This window comes from Ixodes scapularis, unplaced genomic scaffold, assembly GCF_016920785.2.
Source record: "Ixodes scapularis isolate PalLabHiFi unplaced genomic scaffold, ASM1692078v2 PGA_scaffold12__126_contigs__length_90152505, whole genome shotgun sequence".
Classification (NCBI taxonomy): domain Eukaryota; kingdom Metazoa; phylum Arthropoda; class Arachnida; order Ixodida; family Ixodidae; genus Ixodes; species Ixodes scapularis.
The window spans coordinates 28,747,574-28,767,098 of NW_024609838.1; the positions used below are offsets into that span (position 1 = coordinate 28,747,574).

Genomic DNA, 19,525 nt, shown 5'->3' on the forward strand with positions numbered 1-19,525 from the left:
GGTCTATTGCAACTGTAAGCATGATACTTTTTTTTTTTTGTAAAAGGATGTGCAATTTACTGCACATTATTATAAAGCAGCTTGTGGAAAACGATTGAACGGGCATCCAGAAAGTATATACAGTCGAGCAAGGTTATATCACATTCGGGTATTTCGAATTATAATTTATATCAAGCAGTCCAAACGTCCCCTTGAAAATCACATGTAATAGTATAGGAGCATTGTCTTTGTATCCAACTCCCATGGCGGGAACACTTGATATAGCGAATGAAGCCCGGCCGCCTGTTGCCTTTCCCGCGATCACATTGTGTCAGTGGCGAGCACATCACTTGCGTTGTGTGGCTGGCAGACCGCTAGGTCGGCATACATGCGGGAAGATATGCAACGAAAGAGCAGTTGTAAAAAAAGAGAGACAATGAACCATAAAAAAAAAAAAAAGTAGAGGATGGCAAAAGCAAGGAAAAGGGCACGCGCGCGTGCATAGGGAGAGCAGGGAATACCCGCTGTTGGAACGGTAGCCTGCGTCCTTTCTCTGAACTTGATGATGCTGCGGGACTCTCTAACCCCCAAAAAAATAAGCAAAAAAAAAAAAAAAAGTCTTGGGCAAGTTGAGTATGTTGACAACAGTTGTGCTATTGCACTTTGTGTGCCTTACCTTTGTTTACCTTTTTCTTTTGTCGTTATTGCTTTGGCCGTTTTTTCTTTCTTGTTTTTTTCCTTTCTTTATTTTTGTTGCCTGAAGTTAGTGAGCTTTCTTTTTTGTTGCTTGCCTCAATTTTTTTTATGGGTCAAGAAATTGTTTTTATGCGTCTCACTTTTCCATTTTTCTTTCTTTTGTTTTTATTATTTTAGTGTTTTGTCGCTTATGCTGTGTGGAGGTCGCAGCCAGGTGCGCGTTTAAGCACGGCAGTGTTTGCGGTCTCCGCCAGCTATGCTCTACTGTATTTAACGGCTCTTGGATGCTCTATTTGGTATGTTCCCGTTTGTCCTGACCTTCGGTATTGTAGAGACGCCAGGAAATTTTAAACTGGAGCTTAAGTTAACATACTTTTTATATCAAATTATTGATATATTGAACTACCTTTATGATCCCCTTTGAATTAGATATATCCGGGTTGGACTGTAGTTCTCTTCTAATTCTCCAACTTCTTATAAATTGGTTTGAAGTCACAGTTATCAGTAATCCTCAACAAAATAAGACTAAAACTCGACACTGACTTGAATCAACCTCTGAACCAAGCATACCGCATAAAACTGTCCCCAAATGGCAATACAAGCTGTATACTACGATTGCCACTCAGCCTCAGCTTCTTGAGTTCCCTCATATTTTTTGGACACATTGAGAACGGATGCGCATTATAATGATGTGGATTCTGACAAGGCTTTTGTGTATGTTGGATTTTCTCGCAGCTTGATGCTGCGCGCGTGGCGGCCACAAAGTCTACGCCAGCCATGGAAACAATCAATCACGTGAGTGATCCAGGTTCTAATTGGCTTACTTTGACTGATTGGTCGACGAGCTTATTGGTCAGTTTATATATTATTTCATTGTCTCGTTAATTTGTCTGTGCCCAGCAGCAAGGGCTGTCATTGGGACGGTGCAAGATGAGTAGCGTCCGAGAAATGAAAAATGCATGTTGCAAAAAACTAATCGGGTTGTAAATGTTTTCGCAAGTGATTAGCAGTGTAAAAATTACCATAATCATTGTGAAGAGCGCCCTCGGATGGACGGGTGGCAGTAGCTACATCCTTTGTATCTTGTGGTAGCTTGTGCCACCTAGCCTAACTTGTGGTAGCTTGTGGTAACTTGTGGTAGCTTGTGCTAACTTGTGGTAGCTTGCGCCACTTAGCCAACCCACCAACTTTGTGTAATGTCATGCTTCTCTAAAACTTTTCTTTCTCTGGACCAGTGGTTCTCAAATGGGGTTCGCAAACTCTTTGGGGTCCCTGAAAGCCTTTTTAGGGTCCACAAAACCCTCCAAGCAATAAAACTTTAAAAATATTTTTATTGATGCTGGCTGTTTCACACAGCTTACTAGGCCAAACCGCACAAGCCAAGTGAGTAGAATTGTTTACTATTTACTGTCTCACAACTACAGAGTTGGTTTGCATATAGTTAGTTTTCTTTATTATAATCGAAAAATTTGTAATTGTCCCCCTCGTTGAACAGGGTCCCTTTTCACTTCTGCCGACCCAGAAGAGGTCCCCTATACATCAATGGTTGAGAACCACTGCTCTAGACCCTATTTGCAGGGCAGTGTTGCCAGATTGCCACAGCCCAGTGGATTCCATTTTGAGATTGCATATGCATTGCATTGAAGTCGACCCATTCAAGGTTCTATAGCGTGGCTCCATTGGAGCTTGCGTCCTAAAGTGAGCGGTAAAAATCGACGCCTGCACATAGAAAGCTCCAACTTTCATCAAATGTGCTTTGATGCAGGGCATTTTTAGTCTATCAAATTTTTAAGGTGTAGCTCCTTTTCCATGGAAAATGAGACTAACAAACTTGCCAGGGTAAACAGCGGACAGGTTCGCAGACAGTCGAGTTACCGGTACTTCTAATCAGTGGTGCCATTTCCTGACCGACACAGCGAGCAGACGACGCACTCTGTTGTCTGCTCGCTGTGCCTATTGGAGGATGGCACCTTGCATTTCTGACAAGGTCATTTGTAAAGCCGAGGAGACGAGGACGAAAGCCACAATGTTTGCCGGGTGGATGTCCAGACAGAAGACGAACTGCTGGACTTCAACTTTCACTTCATATGGCGGTGAAGTGTTGCTTCACGCGTTCTGAAGTATCTTGTCTGGACACCGCTGCACTGGTACTTTTATTCACGCGGTATGTTCAGGAACATTTTGAACCAGATCACACGTTGACAGCCGAGAATGGGTTGAAATTTTCCAGAAGAGTAAAGACAACCAAAAAAAAAAAACAACTGGGTCCAACCACGTTTCTTTGCATGACAACCGTGTGTGTTGCCACTCCACCACGCACGCGGCAGTTAACTGTGACAAGTTGGTTGGTCTTGTTTTTCTCAGAAAGGTAGTTATGCCTTAAAATCAGAGGTGTGCGAATATCAAAATCTTTCGAAGCTAATCGAATCGAATAATAAAGGTTACGAATCGAATAGAATCGAATATTTTCGAATACAAATAGTAGTTTCAAATAAGGAGATATTTGAAAACAAATATTTTCTATTTGATGTGAATTAAACAAGAATGCTTAATAAAAAACAGAACTGGAATTTTTTTTCAACAAACGTTTATGAAAAGGTTACTTTTATTGCAATAAGAAAAATGTCACACATGTGACTGTTAAAAAAAAACAGATGAAAAAAAGATCAGTCAGTAAAACACCATTCCTTGAGTGAGGTTAGAGAACGTAAATGAAAGTGCAAAAGTGAAGGCGGGTCGGCAAGCCACAACGCAGTCGGAGATTGCATCGCGGACGAAAGGAGGCACTTGAGCGTAAGCGCAAGTACACAAGCGGTGGCGGGTCCGCAAGCCGCAATACAAAGTCGATGATTGCATCTCTACTTTGTGCGATCTCTTTTTATGCTCGTGAACGCAACCACGTGAACAGAAACGGAAGTACACAAGCAGAGGCGGGTCAACAGGCCACTGCAGTTTCAGATTGCACGATCGCGCTGCGCAACCGCACTGACTATCCACCATCTCTTTCCGTGTGCAATAGTTCTGTCCATAGAGGGCGCCACAAAGATGCAATAAGTTAAGAATATGTTTTTTTTTTTTTTGGCGGGGGGGAGTCTCACTTTTACCAGTGAAAACGGGTAGAAATAAATAACAAAAGGAATACTGGCAAACTGATGAACCGGAAAATCAAGCGGAAAATAACACAAGCCAGATATCACCGATAGCCGAGGTGAGCCATAAATCCATATCCGAATCCATAGCACCTTGGCTACTGTAGTCACTGTAGGTACGAAATCACGAATATATGGTTGTGCTACATTAAAAATGAATGTGGACAGGAACGTATACAAGACGTCTCGGGCGGACGCCCGAAACGTCGTGCGGTCCGTCGCGACGATGCATGTGCCGTTGCAAATCGCAGTCCTTCATCCTATCTATCGCAGCGTTTGCGCCACGACCACTTAGCCAACTCTGCAATTCGGACATCACGGCAAGCAAAGGACCAGATCGCGCTACCGCGTGCAAATAACTTCCCAATCCTTCCTACAAAAAAAAAAAAAAAAAAAAGAAAGACACTTAGGCTGGTTGTGTAGGTTTACCAAGCTTGAAACCATACTGCGCAGTCCAAAAACAAAACAGAGAACTCGACCGCAAGTTGACAGTAATCAATGAGTTCCGCGTTATTCGTAGTTTTCGAAGTATTCGAAGAACTCGAATAGTTCGAACAGCGAAAGGGCGAAGCGAATCGAATCGAATAGCAAGCATTATTCACGAAGTATTCAAAGTTTAGAATATTCGCACACCCCTACTTAAAATTTCATCTGTCAAACTGCACCACCTCAAAGCACATTCGGTGAAAGCTTGAACATTCTATGTGCGGGCGTCGATTTTTTTTCGGCTCGTTTTACGGCACAAGGTCCAATGGAGCTGCTCTATAGACTAACTCTTCCTACCGACATCTGCCTCTTCCTTGATCATGGACTGTTAATCCGTGTCCGCTCTGCGCATCTCGCAGTGCGTCCAGTTTGTGGATGCTTCCGTCCTGACCGCCCTGGTTCCCCGCCTGGTGGAGCAAGCCAAGAGTTCGGTGGGTCTGGGCACGAGGGCGGGCTGTGCCCACCTGGCCGTGGCACTCACCCACCAGTGCCCTCTGGAGCTGCAGCCTCACGCAGGTGGGTCTTACTCGGCTCTCTCCAGGAGTCTTACAAAGGTCACATTTGAGGAGACTTTGCTCAGGAGTACTGTGCCCGGAATGTATCTCCGACTGGTGTGTAGAATTGATTTAAATTGAATTGGGTTTGAATTGAATTGAATTGATTTTATTTAGATACTAGGTAAAAGGGCAAAAGGCAGATTGACTCTGCCTGACGTGGGCCTATTAACCATTTACACTGCTCAGCAGTTGAATATGAAAACAATACACATTAAAAAAATATAAGGTGATACAGTAGCACATCAGCAATGAGAACAGTGTATAGTGTATAGAGTTTATATATTCGTCAGCATTGGTCTTAACTTTTTCAAAATACAAAACAAACCGTGTAGTACAACTCAAAGCAATGGTGCACGGGCGGAATAGCGTCCTATTCCACCCGTGCATCAAAAGAGGTCCCAAAGCTGCAACAAACGATGTTGCAAAAGCCGAAGTGTCATGCTGTCGGATGTCGCAGTCTTGGCTGTTGGTTGTGGAAGTTCTGGCAGAGAGCACAAGAGAATGTGAGCGTCGCCATCGTCGTGGCGTGTCAACTCCTGGCTGCTGAAGCTCCGATGGACCGCTAGAGAGCGATCTGCAGCAGAACAGACGTCTGCCGCAACAGATTGTAGCAGTTGACAGCTTGTTACTTGTGCGACGTCATCAGACAGAAATCGAGGCGCCACTTTTGAGGACGCAGCAAACACGCCAGTTGGAGACACGTTCCAGGCACCATACTCAGGAGCAACACCTTGGACTTTTCTTTAACTTAACACAGTATGCCTTAAGAGTAAGGTGAAAACTTTACTCTTAAAATTGCGAATACAGTGGGCTCGCGATTATTTAAACTCGGATATTTCGTACTTCTAGTTAATTCAAGCAAATTTCAAAATTTTGGTTGTTCCGCTATGCTTTTAATGTATTCATAAGTCGCTTAATTCGAACAGCGTTTTCGTGCATTTTATACTTTTTGTTACTTCGGCCCCGTCGAGTGCGCTTCTTTCCGAGCACCGGTGCACTGCAAAGAGGCAACACCCGCAGAGCTTGCTTCCGCGGGTGTTGCTTCTCCGCAGTGCACCAGTGCTCGGTGTGGAGCGCACTACACAGGGCTCAAGCAGGGCACCATAAGCTATAAAAACGGACACCACGCAGAAATTTTCGTAGCAACCTGCGCGGACGCTGTGACGTAGTGGCATGGCATAGGTCCACGTCACAGCGTTCGCGCAGGTTGCTATGAAGACTGCCGCGCAATGCCCGTTTTCATTGCTCGTGTGTCCTCTGCTTAATGGTGCTGATTAGACAACTTCTTGGCTTGATGAACAAACTTTCTTTTGAGTTTTCATGTGCTGTCAGACACTCCACAATAAACACAGTTTTTGAGGGATAAATTAACTTGTGTCATACATTTCACAAATGTTTCTTGTGTTGCTTACCTGCTTCTGGTCAGTAGGCTTATGTAGAGGGAATCATCAAATATCTGCTTTCTATCTGTAGCCATTCACATGACAAATCACAATTTTATCTTGCATCATATTTAGATGCATGTCTGATAATTCAAACTTTTGATAATTCAAACAGAATTTGTGGCTTCCTGGAGTTTGAATTAATGAGTCTCCACTATCATACCGTAGGTTTTCTGTACAAGCATTGCCATGCCTGGCCTACTAGTGTAAAACTTCTGTTTCATAACGCATTATTCAATTCTCGTTTATCCTATTGTCATCTACCGTAATATCCCGAGTCATCGCCCATCCCCGAGCCATCGCCCACCCCATTTTTTGGGCCAATATCGATTTCCGAAAAAACACCAAGTCATCGCCCACCCCTTCAAATACCCCAGCGCGGACTCTGCGATCCGCGAACACTCATCCTACCCGAATGACGCGGCCGCGGACCTTACAGTTGGAGGACGTCCGTCACAAAGTAAAACGAAGGAGGGAAAGACACTTCTTTTTGTTTACGCATTTCCTCCGTGAGCGACCCCGGTCGTGTATCCGTGCGAAAAGAAAACGATGGAGATAACAAAATAAGAGTCTGTTAACGTAACCGCGGAGTGTTAGGTCAAAGTCTGTCTCCGCCGAAGTAAGGTCACCACGAACCCGCTCCTTCTTCCCGCCCGTTGCGACCGCGGTTGTGCAATATTTTAGGCAAAGCCAACGCGTAAATAAAGCTTTGCTGGAACGCCCTACACAGACGTTTGCAGAGCGTCCCAACCGTGCATTGATAGCCCGCCGTGCACGGACGCACGTATGTACGCACCAAACAAGAAAGTTGCGCTAGAGCTTGCAATTGACAAGGCGCCCGACTTGGCCCGACGCCAAAGTATTTGCCAACGCGACCGCCGGCTTTCACGCTTTCCCAGCATTGCTCTTGGTCGCTTCTTTGGTCCGCTCGCTCGCTCGCTCGTTGCGCCTGGTCGGTTTTTCTATTTTCTTGTAGACTTTTCTTTCTTTTTTTTTACTAACTAGGAGAACATAATGGTGACATTCTTTCACGGAACAAACGTTCGTGCTATATGCAGATCGGCGGTGTTTCTAGCGCGTATGCAAGCAACGGACTTCGCTATAGTAAAATATTCTTTCGTGAGCATTTTTTTTTTTATAAAACAATGAAACTAAATCGAGTTTTGAGTTTGATGTATCTTTTGTGCATCAGCGCTAGATACGCAGAGAAAAATAGGCGGTTTTTCCGCTTTTTTTCAAGTGTTTGTGCTCACCCACCGAGACATGGCCCACCCCACTTTTTTAACGAACTTCAGGCGGTTGGGGGGTGGGCGATGACTGGGGATATTACGGTAGTTTGGGGAATTATGACAAGTTTCAACCCGAACAAATTGTTTGTATTGCAAAAGAAAGCAATTCAGGTTGTAGTTAATGCGTCGTATTGTGCACATTGTGAATCATGTTTATTAGAACATACACAGCATCCATTACCATAAATTCAATCATTCATCGAACCAAATTTTTAAAGTAAGCATAAAATATATCATATATGGAGTGCGCAGCGCCGGATTCTGGAGACTGCCTCGTCCTTGAACTAATTACTGGCTTTGGATGATTCAGTACACTCTTCAAACTTAACAAAATTTAAAAAAATAAAATGTCTGTATGTATACGATAAATGAGAAAGCAATACGCAAAATATTCTCCTCCTTCTGACAAGTGTTTTATTTATATATCGCCAATTGTTTGTGTTTTTTTTTGTTTTTTTTTTTTGCCTTACAAATTTGTATTATTCCTGTCGGCCGATCTGCCAGTAGGGGGCAAAGGGCTTTGCCGGTCTGTACTTCTTCAGCTTTTCTCCTCGCCCTTATCGCCCATTTGTGATATGGGAATAAATAAAATTAGTTGAATTGAATACAGCTGGCTCTAAAGCCTCTAAAGAAGCTGCGCTTCAGATTAACGACACACAATACATCGGATGGACGGATGGACAATATCGGCTGTGCCCTTAATAACGGGCGGTAGCTTGCGCCACCTATAGACTAAAAACAATCTTAGTGCTTAAAATCATTGTTGCCAGTTGTTCAACACTTTATCTGAAATTGTGGGAAACGCTTTCCTGTCCCCCAGATGTATTAAAACAGTCCGTGACTGAGCAAAACAATATCTCGTGAGCTTGTAAGGATTGGGAAGTCGTATATTTTGACCGTGACGATCGCTAACTGCCAACACTTTTTATATGCTACTTGGGCCAACAGTTGGTATTGCTAGCTTGCACAGAGTGTTTTTTGTCTCTTTTAATTGCGGTCTGTCGTACGGGTTCATTAAGATTGACTGAAACTGCTCTCGATTGATCGGTTTCTTTGTGAAGCCACGCTCCTTTCTGTGTTGTCAACTTTTGGCCATACTTAAAGTACCGAGGAACTAAGGGAGATGCAAGCCTAAACACGGCATTGTTTTGAAAAAAATGTGATTTCGTGTTTTAGGGTGTTTTATTACCTTTGCATCTTAATGTTTTATGTATACAATAATTAGAACCAAATATGATAGCAAAATTAGTCAAATATGCGTTTGTGATTCTCCAAATTGTGCACTCTTCTTCAAGTTATGACGTTGCCCGCCATCATCTTTTTTGTGCACCACGGAGAGGTCGGCCGTCTCTTCTCAATCGCATTCTTCTGTAGCCTAATTTCTCATAAAAGATAAACAAAAAAAATATTCTTTTTCTCTTCACAAAACAGTGTTGCTACACATCCATAGCAATATACAAACACATTTTTCTTTTTCTAAGTTTGGGGCATCTTTGCAGCTTGTGCACAATAATTTTTGTTCTTAAAGGGGCACTAAAGATGGTTCTGCGCTCGTCTGTTCTTGGTCATAACTGATTTTACTGGCCCTAAGTATCCTAAAAATAAAAAAAAAATATTACAATCACGCAACACCGATTTTCTTATTAAAAATGTGACAAAAGGTCTGGACACACCCCCTTTCTGAGCGTGTTTTTCCGCTCGGCAGAGGCGGGGCATCCCCCAGCAGCGGTGTCAGCGCGGGGAAGATGGGCACTTGTCGGCCAATCGCAGGCCGGCTCTTTCTGCCTTTTGTGATTGGCCGACGAGCGCCCATCGTCACCGCACTGACACCGCTGCTGAAGTATGCCCCGCCTTTCCTGAGCGGAAAAATCTGTTAAAAAAGGGGGTGTGTCCGGACTTTTCATCATGTTTTTATTAAAAAATTAGCGTCGTGTGATTGCAATTTTTGGATTTTTGGGATGCTTAGGGCCTGTAGAATTAGCTGTGACCAAGAACAGACGATTGCAGAACCCTTCTTAGTGCCCATTTAAAATTGTTCTATCGCATCCCAGTTTGCCATTCATACGCTTTAAAATATGTAGGTTGCAAGTTTCAAAGTTTAGAAGATATATTTTAATATGAAAACTTCAAGAAACTTTTGTTAGCCCTTTGAAAATGCTGTTTGCAATTTGCAACTATTTTAAGATATGAGGTCTCACGCACATTATTTTTGTTGTTCATTGCACTCAGTGGTTTAAAAGGGGAGAATTAGTTTAATTTACCAGACTATTTTAAGTGTGTTTCATGACTTATATGTGTGTGCAAGAATACGGCTTTTTTCGCATGTGCATTGCATCCAGAACATAGCATACCAAGCTATATCGAGACCAATGCAAGGTTTATAAAAAAAATGAAAGCCGTTTACAAATCCCTGTAACGCCGAATTGGAGCGCAGCTCTTGAGGAGGAGTAGGGAAGGGTACTGAGGGGGGTCACGTGACCTGCGGGTAGTCACGTGACCCTGGGGGGTCACGTGACCCTGGGGGGGGGGGGTCACGTGACCTTGGGGATGACGTGACTTGGGGGGGGGGGGGTCACCCCCCCCCTCGGTTGCGCTGACGGCGACGCCGACGCCGACGCCGTTCAGGCTGGAAACGGGCCCCTAAGAGCTGTGCTTTAAAAAGATCAAGCACTATGAGCTGTGAAAATTTTATTCAGTTATTGTATATAATGCAAAATGGGGGGGGGGGGGGGGGGGTGTTTCGCCTGACACAAGTTTCTACTTTTAACATTTGTGGTTCATTTGCTGCAGGAAAGCTCCTACGTGCCTTTGTGCATGGGCTGAGTGACCGAAATGCCACCGTGCGTCGCTGTTGCGCCACAGCAGTGGGGAACCTGGCCAAGGTAGGTTTCAGAAACAAGTACAATATCAATCAATCAATCATTTTATTTATGGCCTCAAAGCCAACGGAGCACATAGGCAAAAAGCTGCCAAAGGAAGCTTGATGGTATGTGGGGCTCGTCTCAAATTTGTGAGCTCAACATTTATTTAAAAAAAAAAAGAAAAAAAAAAGAAAATATGTGTAAAGTGTTACCTACATTTGAGGTGCTAGGTCACGGGGAGATTTTATGCATGCCGTTTTACAGGCAGTTCCAGAGCGCTATTCTTTTCAGTTGTTAAAAAAGCAGTTTAAATAAACCAATCAGTGCAGTGCAGTCAAACTTTGCATGAAGTCGCCTTACGGCGAAGCCTTTATCATGCTCAAATTTCGCCGGCGTAGGGTTCTGCATTTATTCGAAAATAGGTCAACCTCTTCACAAACAACGCCTGCACATGTATTTCTCTGCAACGCTCAAGAAGAGCCAATCGTTGCGATTTACAGAAGAGGCCCGACAAATGACGAGATGCCGATAACGTCGGAACGCAGATATAAGATCTGTGTAGATTGCATTTTTTTTTATTACACATTATTTCTGTTTTGCCATTTGCCGTCTCCTTTTGTAAGTCTTGATGATTAGTCTCCATGGGTTCCGCAGGAAAGTAGATGCACAGGTCTGCTTATAAAGGGGTCGACCTATTTTCGAATAATTTTTGGGTAGGTGTCTGAGTAAAATTTCGAGAAAAGAAAAACTTGGTATTTCCAGTGTGTACGAAGGAAACAGAAGCAAACCTTTGGGTTGAGGCTGCTACTAACAAATGGCACCACAAGGTGCAAAAGCTTTAAAACTTCTTAGAGATTAACATCCTAATGCTGGTCCAGCGTATGCGAGCGTGTGTGGTGCCATCTGTGATTGGCAGCGTCAACCAGACGGGGTTTTCTTCCATTCTTTTCCCGCTTGTAAGGAAACGACAAGGTATTCTTTTCTTGCATTTGTTTTTCGAAAACCTACAGTCGCAAAATTTGTGTACGATAAATGTACCGCCTAAAAACACCTTTGTGCAAAGTTTAATTGCACTGCATCAACTTACTTATTTATTCGGATTTTTTTAACAACCGAATGGCGCTCTGAAGTTCCTTGTATTTGTGCAAGTCAGTAGTGCAGTCCGCCGGCTCCGAAGTTCACTTTGCGACGAGATTTTCAGACACGACCAATGGCAGACAATGCAGACCGTGAAGGGTCCTTCGACGAATTTGCGAAATTTACGGACTGAACAGTACGAGCGAAGGAATGGTGTGGAAATAGGTCCGAATGTGGAATGATGGGCGACGGGGCCCTCGTGGTACGTTGAGGAGAAGTGGGTCGTTTCTAGATGCGGACGGTCTGGGGGCAGTGAACGAAAAAAATTCTGGAGAACCGACACTTTGCAACTTTTGATCTTATAACATTTGTCACTGAAGTTTCGAAGTCATTACTTTATTAATTGATCGCAAAGCATATCAGTAGAGCAACTTGTTTTCACGCTGAATATCAGATGGGCTGGCTTAATACTCAGGCAGCAGACTCTCATTGAGAAGGAAAAAAAAAAAAAAGGCATGTGCTATAATATGACAAATGTCTTAACGTTGAGGGGGATCAGTACCTGGGCGGGCCAACACATGGCAGCTCCAAGCTTGGGAGCGAAAGCTCGCGCTGTTCTCCTCATTTCCGCACCTTTCAATCTGGATGAGTACTGTACTGGCGTGCAATCATCTACTGATCACCCCTGCATGATGCACATTCAAGATCTTGGGCTGTACTTTGTAGACCCCTAAGCTGACAGTGTGGTGGTAGCTGTGTGTTCACCGGACCAATCAACCGCTTCTCTTTCATCACACGACCCCGCTTTCTGTGCGTGGGTAGGGGCAGGAGCGGGATCACGTGACGAAGGATAGACGTATACCTGGTCCAAGAGGGCATGTAGCTTCCACCGCACTGGCAACTTAAGGGTGCAAGGGGTACAGTTAAATGCCTCTTTAACAAAGTCCAACAAGTGCCAAGACATAAAAATGACCGCATCTCCACGTGGTGAATGATGTTGATTGGGGTGAAGCTCCGGTGGTGCGAGCTCTCAATTCCGTGTCCTCTTGGCGTTTTTGACGCTTTGCAGCAGCTTCTCACGCCCTGGTCTCCGGAGCAGCTTGCTTTCTGCGTAGACGCTGAGCTGCAGCATGCCGAGCTTTTCGTTCGTTTTCATCCATGTCAGAAAGAGAATGTGTGGTATGGAACGTGGTTATATACGCATTTGAGCATTTGACCGCAGCGCCCTCTCGTCTATAAACATTTAGCCAATGCATGCAAAGTTTAACGCGATTATATACACATTTGACCGCAGCGCCCTCTCCTGTATAGACGTTGAGCGGCTACAGGCAACGTTTCATCCATGACATCCCTAGCTCTTCAGTTACTACCACATCTCGGAGCCCCGTACTCGTCCCGCAGTCGTGGTCGAGTGGTTAAAGCGATGGACTAGAAATCCATTGGGGTCTTTCCGCACAGGTTCGAATCCTGTCGACTGCACAAACATTTTTTCTTTTCTTAAGGAGACAGATGGGATGGCAATCGATGTGAGCACGGACGCCGGACAAGGCTAGACCCTAAGGAGCTTCGCCCCTAAAAAGTTTTGAGTGTCCATGAAAATACTTTTTTTCTTTACAGCGGGGCCATTAAGGGCTAGTTTCCCCAGGATCGTGTCCCCCGCAAAGAAATGTCGACACAAAACTCTGCACAGCCACTGCCATCTATGAGCGATGGCGGCAACCAGATAATCGGCTTGCCGGCCTTGCTTATAGACGGTGACAACCTTTCCAGCCCTTCCACTCTGGTTTTCACCGGAGTGGAGAGGCTGAATTTCTCTAGGCATCGTCCTAGATGTCGTGCTCGAGGTCGTCCTTGAGGTCGTCCTTTAGGTTGTCTGAGAGGTTGTTCTAGAAGTTGTCCTTGAGGGTTGTCCTAGACGTCGTCCTTGAGGTCATTTTTGATGTCGTCCGAGAGGTTGTCCTAGAGGTCGTCCTAGAAGTCATTCTTGAGGTCGTCCTAGATGTTGTCTTCAAAATCGTCCTAGAAGTCGTCCTTGGGGACGTCCTAGACGTCGTCCCTAAGGTCGTCTAGATGTCGTCCCTGAGGTCGTCTTCTAGGCGGCGTCCTTGAGGTCGTCTTAGAAGTTATCCTTGAGGTTGTCCTAGACATTGTCTTTGAGGTCGTCCTAGGCGTTGTCCTTAGGCCTCGTCCTTAGGCCTCGTCCTTGAGGTCGTCCAAAAAGTTGTCCTTGAGGTCGTCTGACCATAGTACAGCCTTGCTGGTCTTCCTTCTTCACCAAAGTGGAAAGTCTGAAAGTTTTTTTTATTTACTCTCGTTTGCATGGGTTCTTTCAGATGCACTGACACACATGCAAAATAAGAGAGTGCACACATTGCCCGAACGAATCGTAGAAAAAAAGATAAACTCATCTTGGAGCGGTGTTGCACATGCTCAATCAACAACGTGAGCAAAACACCGCATTTGCCGTGCTGCGTGTTTTAGCTTTTTTTGTCCAAATAATATGTTAGTGTGCAACATTGTGGGGTCTGTATGGCGCTACGTGACTACGTTGCTGTGTACAGGCTTTCTATGCAGCAAAATAGTCATGTAGCGCCATCTAGACACAAGGTTGTACTCTAACAAATTATTTAGACACAAAACCGAGAATATGCGGTGCGGCGACAGTAGAGGGGGCGGAGGAGGCGGCGCGGCAGCAGTGTCAAGCGTCGCCGCTGTTACATCATTTCTCTTTGTGCTTCGAGTGACAATTTACTTATATAATCGATTACTTTTCACCTAGAAAACTTGTAATACCGGTCATGTTTGCTTTGTGGGGTCGCGCAATCGCTTTGTTAGAAAGAAATATTTGAGGAATTTGTTGTAGTAGTCAGATATACACATTGAACACATGGTATATTGGCCGGGACTTTATTTTACTTCGTTAAACGGGCATTTTCATAGTAGAGGCCTCCGTCATGAAGGCGCTTGACTAAACATCAATTCTACCTCACCGGCTAAATTTCTAGTCTACAAAGGAGACACCAGGCACCCATTGGGGCCGAATTAATTAAGGCTGGCTCTCACACTTGCGACCGCTTACGATCGAGTGCCTCCTGGGATCTCTTACGACGAGAGTGACGCCATCTATCGAGCAGTTGTGGAACACTTGGCATTTCCACATATTTCCTATTTTCTTTTTGCACATAATTCTTTACCCTATTGGCTCGGAAAAACTTTTGACAATGTTATAAACAGCAATTTCTCGTGATAGTATGCATATTTTATCTCGCAAATACCGCAAAACATCGGATCTAGTTAAATGCAGTTGCAAGGTCAGCTCATAGACGGTGCCAGTGTGCCAGTCTGTTCTCTCGTTGCAAGAGACCACGAGAACACGGGAGTAGGCAAACGTAACTGCGAACGGGCCTTTACACGCAATTACTTTTTCGTCGAAGGGGATTGTATCGAAAGATGGATTAAGGTAGGTGGCATTCATTAAAAATTAAAAGTTTTGCAGACGGTGTTGCATAAGTAAAGTTTCTTATTTCAAAATGGAGCTTTACCTCGCATTTGATGCTCGTGGCCCAGCGAAGTCTTTGTTGCCTCGTTTGTCAGGTGGCGAAGGAGAGTGACGTCGACAGGCTCATGGCCAAGCTTCGTTCCTGGTACATGGAGACTGACGGTGGGTGGCTACGCTGTTCTCCCAATTTCCGGGGCTTCGAGGAAAAGAAACCGTAGCAGCCGTACTGGCGGTCCTACCGGAACGATTAGAAAGAAACCGGTCGGTGCGAGCAGACGGAACGAGACACCACGAGCATCAGGATTCGGCGACGGAGCGGCCCGGCGGCTACATTGAGAGATGTCTTTATTTTCTTTTGAAAATTAATTTGGGGAAAGCTACAAGTAATTCGAGATGGCACTGCGCAGATGTTGTTGAAGAAGATTTGTTATTATTATGGTGCCTGGAACATGTCTTTGACTGGTGTGCTTACCGTCTGCCACATCCACCACCGCCGCTGTGTCGCCGCTAGGATCGCGACTGGCGACAGCATGACGCCTCTACGACGTCATTGGGCGAAAAGCGAGGGATCAATTTTTCGGACTAGTAAACGCACAAGTCGTCTTCGACTTGTGCGTTTCCTACGTCTGTGCTCCAGGCACCATAGTTGTAATAACTGACAGAATGAAAACCGCAGGGAGGCCTTTCGGTTATTCTGCATCCAACGTGAGCTTCCCACCTCGGAGAACGCTTTAGGCGTTTTGCGAGATTCAAGCGTGCACGCACAACCCAACCGCGAAAGAAGGCAACGAGCACAAAGGCCGGCCATCCGAAGGAGTTGCCCTGTTGTTCTCGTCCTGTCGGACACTTTAACGGCGCATAAATTGTTGGGTCTCGCGCTTTACGGCAATCTCTTGTATGTCATTACACCTGGTGCGTTTGTTACGTTCATCATATCCGGTCAGATGGTGCAGGGCCGCTTCTTAGTTGCGCATCTTTTGCAGTGTGATACCATCTTGGCTGTCACATGTCCGAATTGCAAAATATTTTTGGTGATGCAAAGCATGTTTGTTAATTTTTTCATACAAACTTCGCAGACGAGAAAAGTCGCGAGTGGCACGTGGACCACGCTGGGGCACCCAATGGCTTGTCTTTGCGATTTGGCTCGCTTGTTCGTGGCTGTTGGGAAAGGGGGAAATTTCTCTTTTTATCTATCTCGACTGAGGGTCGCCCTCCATAGATGTTTTTTTAGTCTAGGCACACTGGGAGCAGCGTCGTAGAGACTCCTGAAATGCACACTGTTGCCAATCTGTGCGATTGCATGGTGTGTAAGGAACAGAGTTTGTGACTATGCCTCCTCCCTCCCTTTCTGCCTGGGCTCCTCGTTGGTGGGAGCAGACGAAGCAGTCCAGTGGGCCTGTGCCCACACGATGCAGTCCGTGGCCAGGCACGCCCCCGACGTACTGCGTGCCCACGCCACGGCCGCTTTACCGCTGGCATTTTTCGCCAAGCACGCCAAGCCCCTGGGCAAGTATCGTGTGCCGACGAGGCAGTTTTCTTCATTTGAATTGAAGAATAGACCCTTTTCAAAAATGTGCGCCATCTAGTAGCCCCTGCACCGCTTACCCGATGGCTTGATTGCTTGGGCCCATACCCTGAACTTGTATCTTTCACAAGGGCTGCGTCTGCGCTCGTCTTGTGCTGGTGTTACTGTCAGCGTTCGGGGAGAACTCGGATTCAGTCACATCTGTCGTGTCCAAGAAACGGCGACCACCAATGTTTCTCAATGGGTTTTTTGAAAAGGGTCTGTTGCATTCTCACTGAAGCTGACTTTGATCTAGCTTCGAAAAGTGAATCCTGCCACTACAAGTCACACTCGAAGAGAGTTGGCCGACTGCCAAACTCATGCGTCGTGTGTTCCCCTGGTCACACAATGCGCGGCTGACAATGAAATAAAGAAATGTGTGATTAAGAACTCTAAGGTGCTTTGAGAAGATCTCACCAGTGGCAAAAAACATAGAAAATGATAACGTAAAGAAAATGGTACAAAAAGAAGGACGTGGTTGCACAAGACACGGTGTCATGTGCTTTGAAGGCTGAGACTGGAGTCGGCGTCCGCTGCGTTCCTCATAAAACAATCCTGCATATGACGAGCTGATCGATAGATTAAAATAGAACTGTAGCGGGGAACATTGTGTACTCCGTTTCACCGTATGATGAACCGCAGTGAACGCCACGAGCCGTCGCAGCCAATCCTGCGCTACAAACATATCACATTACCCTGCGCCCCATGTGTCGCTGCTCTCCTGAAAGTCACGTTAAGTTTGCGTGGCGTGGATATGCTTCGACGGCTTGCGATGTACTCTGCGGTTTGCCATGAGCTGGAATGGAGTATATAGTTGAATGGCATGGGTTATTTGCATTTACAATCGGCATAATCACACACTAGGTTTTTCTACCGTAAAATACCAAGCATCCACCCATCCTACAACAAGCGCCCGCCCCTCAATTTTGTAACTTCTGGAAAATACACAAAGGGCATATCTTTACATCTTGTTGACCTAAGGAGCGCCCATCCCTCAGTTTTACATGATTAGTATCTTCAAATTTCGAGTGGATGTTTGCGCTAAACACGCCGGTTGGAGAAGCGTTTTAGGCATTGTAGTTGGAAGGTTGACGTTGTCGTGCCGCCCATTGCGCGCGTGGCCACGTTTAGCACATCCAAACCTGTGATCTGTCAATGGACGGCTCGTGCCTGCGTTTTCAGAGGGAAAGACAGAAGAAGAGTCTCCTGCACCACTCTGGGACGAAGTCTGGGTCGAGTTCACTGCGGGTAAGCCCGCCTCTTTCTTTGGCAATCTGAATTGCACCTGTAAAGACGTCCTTAAGATTTCTGCGTGCGGATGAATAATCGTGCTTGTTGACGAATTCTGAGACGGGGCAGGTCCGGATAACGAGACGTCGGTGGCGAGAGTGGAAGCTCTCGGTCTTGAGAACTTTTCCCTTTTTAAAGCACAAAATGCTTTTTAACAAAACTACCTAGTCCCAAAATTTTGTCCGTTCATTCATCCGTCTCTGGATTTCCCACTAAATTTAGTGGGGAATTGGGTGCCACGTGGCCTGTACACCAATTCAGTCTCCGCGCTCAATTTAGCGAGGAAATTGACGGTACGTGACCTATGCACCAAGTCTGTTTCCCCGCTATATTTAGTGGGTAAATTAAAAAAAAAATGGTTTTTGCTCCCTGAAATGACTGTTTATGTCTTCTAAACAAATTTAAAGGATCAATATTTAACTCTTTCTGTACTGCGCCCATCGTAGTCGATCCGTTGTGATGGACGATTTGTGAGCCCCATTACAAAGCCTTTGATGCGTTTCTGGATGTGTTACGGCATCTGGAGGTTAGATTAGACACTCTAGTTTCATTTTCTAGATAGTTATTTTTTTTTTCCTCGAGGCGCCAATTTATTATGTTGGAACGCGCAGCCGAGAAAGAGCGCTCTGCGTTGCGAATGTCGCGCACCTCCTCAGGAGCGTATGAAATCTCGCGATTCGAGTATGTCTGTGGTCAGTTTTGTTCATGACAGTTGCACGAGCGAGTCGGAGAATGATATCGGATCATCAGATTTCAGGTCTGGCAGCGATGATTCGTCCAGTAAACTCGAAACATCGCGCCAGGACTGCAAAATTGAGCACAAAAGAAATGTCTTCTGCAATGCTTTCAACATTTATTTGTGTTTTACAGCGATAGCTGTTATGGGCCCTTCCCACCACTGGGAGTGACGTTTGTTGTTGATGTTGTGTAGGTGGCATCGCAGGGCGTCCATTGTCGATTTTGCCAAATCCTCGAAAAAGATTGCCCGTCACCTGCGGGAATCGAACCCGCGTCTGCTGCGTGCGAAGCGGAGGCGTTGCCACAAAGCTGCGCCACAGCGTAAACAGCCCGCTACACGTGCTCTCTCTCTCTCTCGAAAAAAATAGCCAATAATAGAATGCCGTTGTAGCAATGTCAGTGCCAAGAGTATGTGCCAGGAGACGTGCTTTCACATGCTCCAGAATAAAAAAGAAACATAGCATTTGAAAGAAAATGGTCGGATGTCGATTTTGTTTTGAAAACTTTTGTTCACGCACCCCACAGTGCGTGAACGCGACGCTGATGCCGAACGACTTTGCCGTGACGTGTCGCAGCTATCGCACTAACTGTACTGTGGACTAACATGGGTCTGCTCAATTTTTACACCTAGAAACTGCTTCACCAAATGGCATGCACGACACAAGGGTTGAAACTATGTAGAAGAACTTGACAAGACTTTGATATACTGTCAAGACCGGTTATAACGAAGTCAATGAGAATCGGAAATCACTTCGCTATATCCACTATTTTGTTATAACCGACTTCGGTTATAATGAAGTGCAAAAAAGATTGGGAAATCGTGATCGCTTCGCTGTAGCCGCTATTTCGTTATAACCGACTTTGTTATAGCCGGTCTTGACAGTAGATAGCTGCAACT

At 45.4% G+C, this 19,525-nt stretch overlaps 1 protein-coding gene across 1 annotated transcript in view; it reads left to right on the top strand.

Moving 5' to 3' along the window:
- Positions 1–19,525, top strand: part of LOC115316623 (proteasome adapter and scaffold protein ECM29) — a 100,360-nt gene that overhangs the window by 60,319 nt on the left and 20,516 nt on the right. Inside the window, exons 32-37 of the mRNA XM_040221482.2 lie at positions 1,411–1,470; positions 4,670–4,826; positions 10,389–10,480; positions 15,131–15,197; positions 16,413–16,541; positions 17,782–17,847. Of these exons, the coding sequence (XP_040077416.1) occupies positions 1,411–1,470; positions 4,670–4,826; positions 10,389–10,480; positions 15,131–15,197; positions 16,413–16,541; positions 17,782–17,847 (571 nt within the window). The remainder of the gene's footprint in view (positions 1–1,410; positions 1,471–4,669; positions 4,827–10,388; positions 10,481–15,130; positions 15,198–16,412; positions 16,542–17,781; positions 17,848–19,525) is intronic.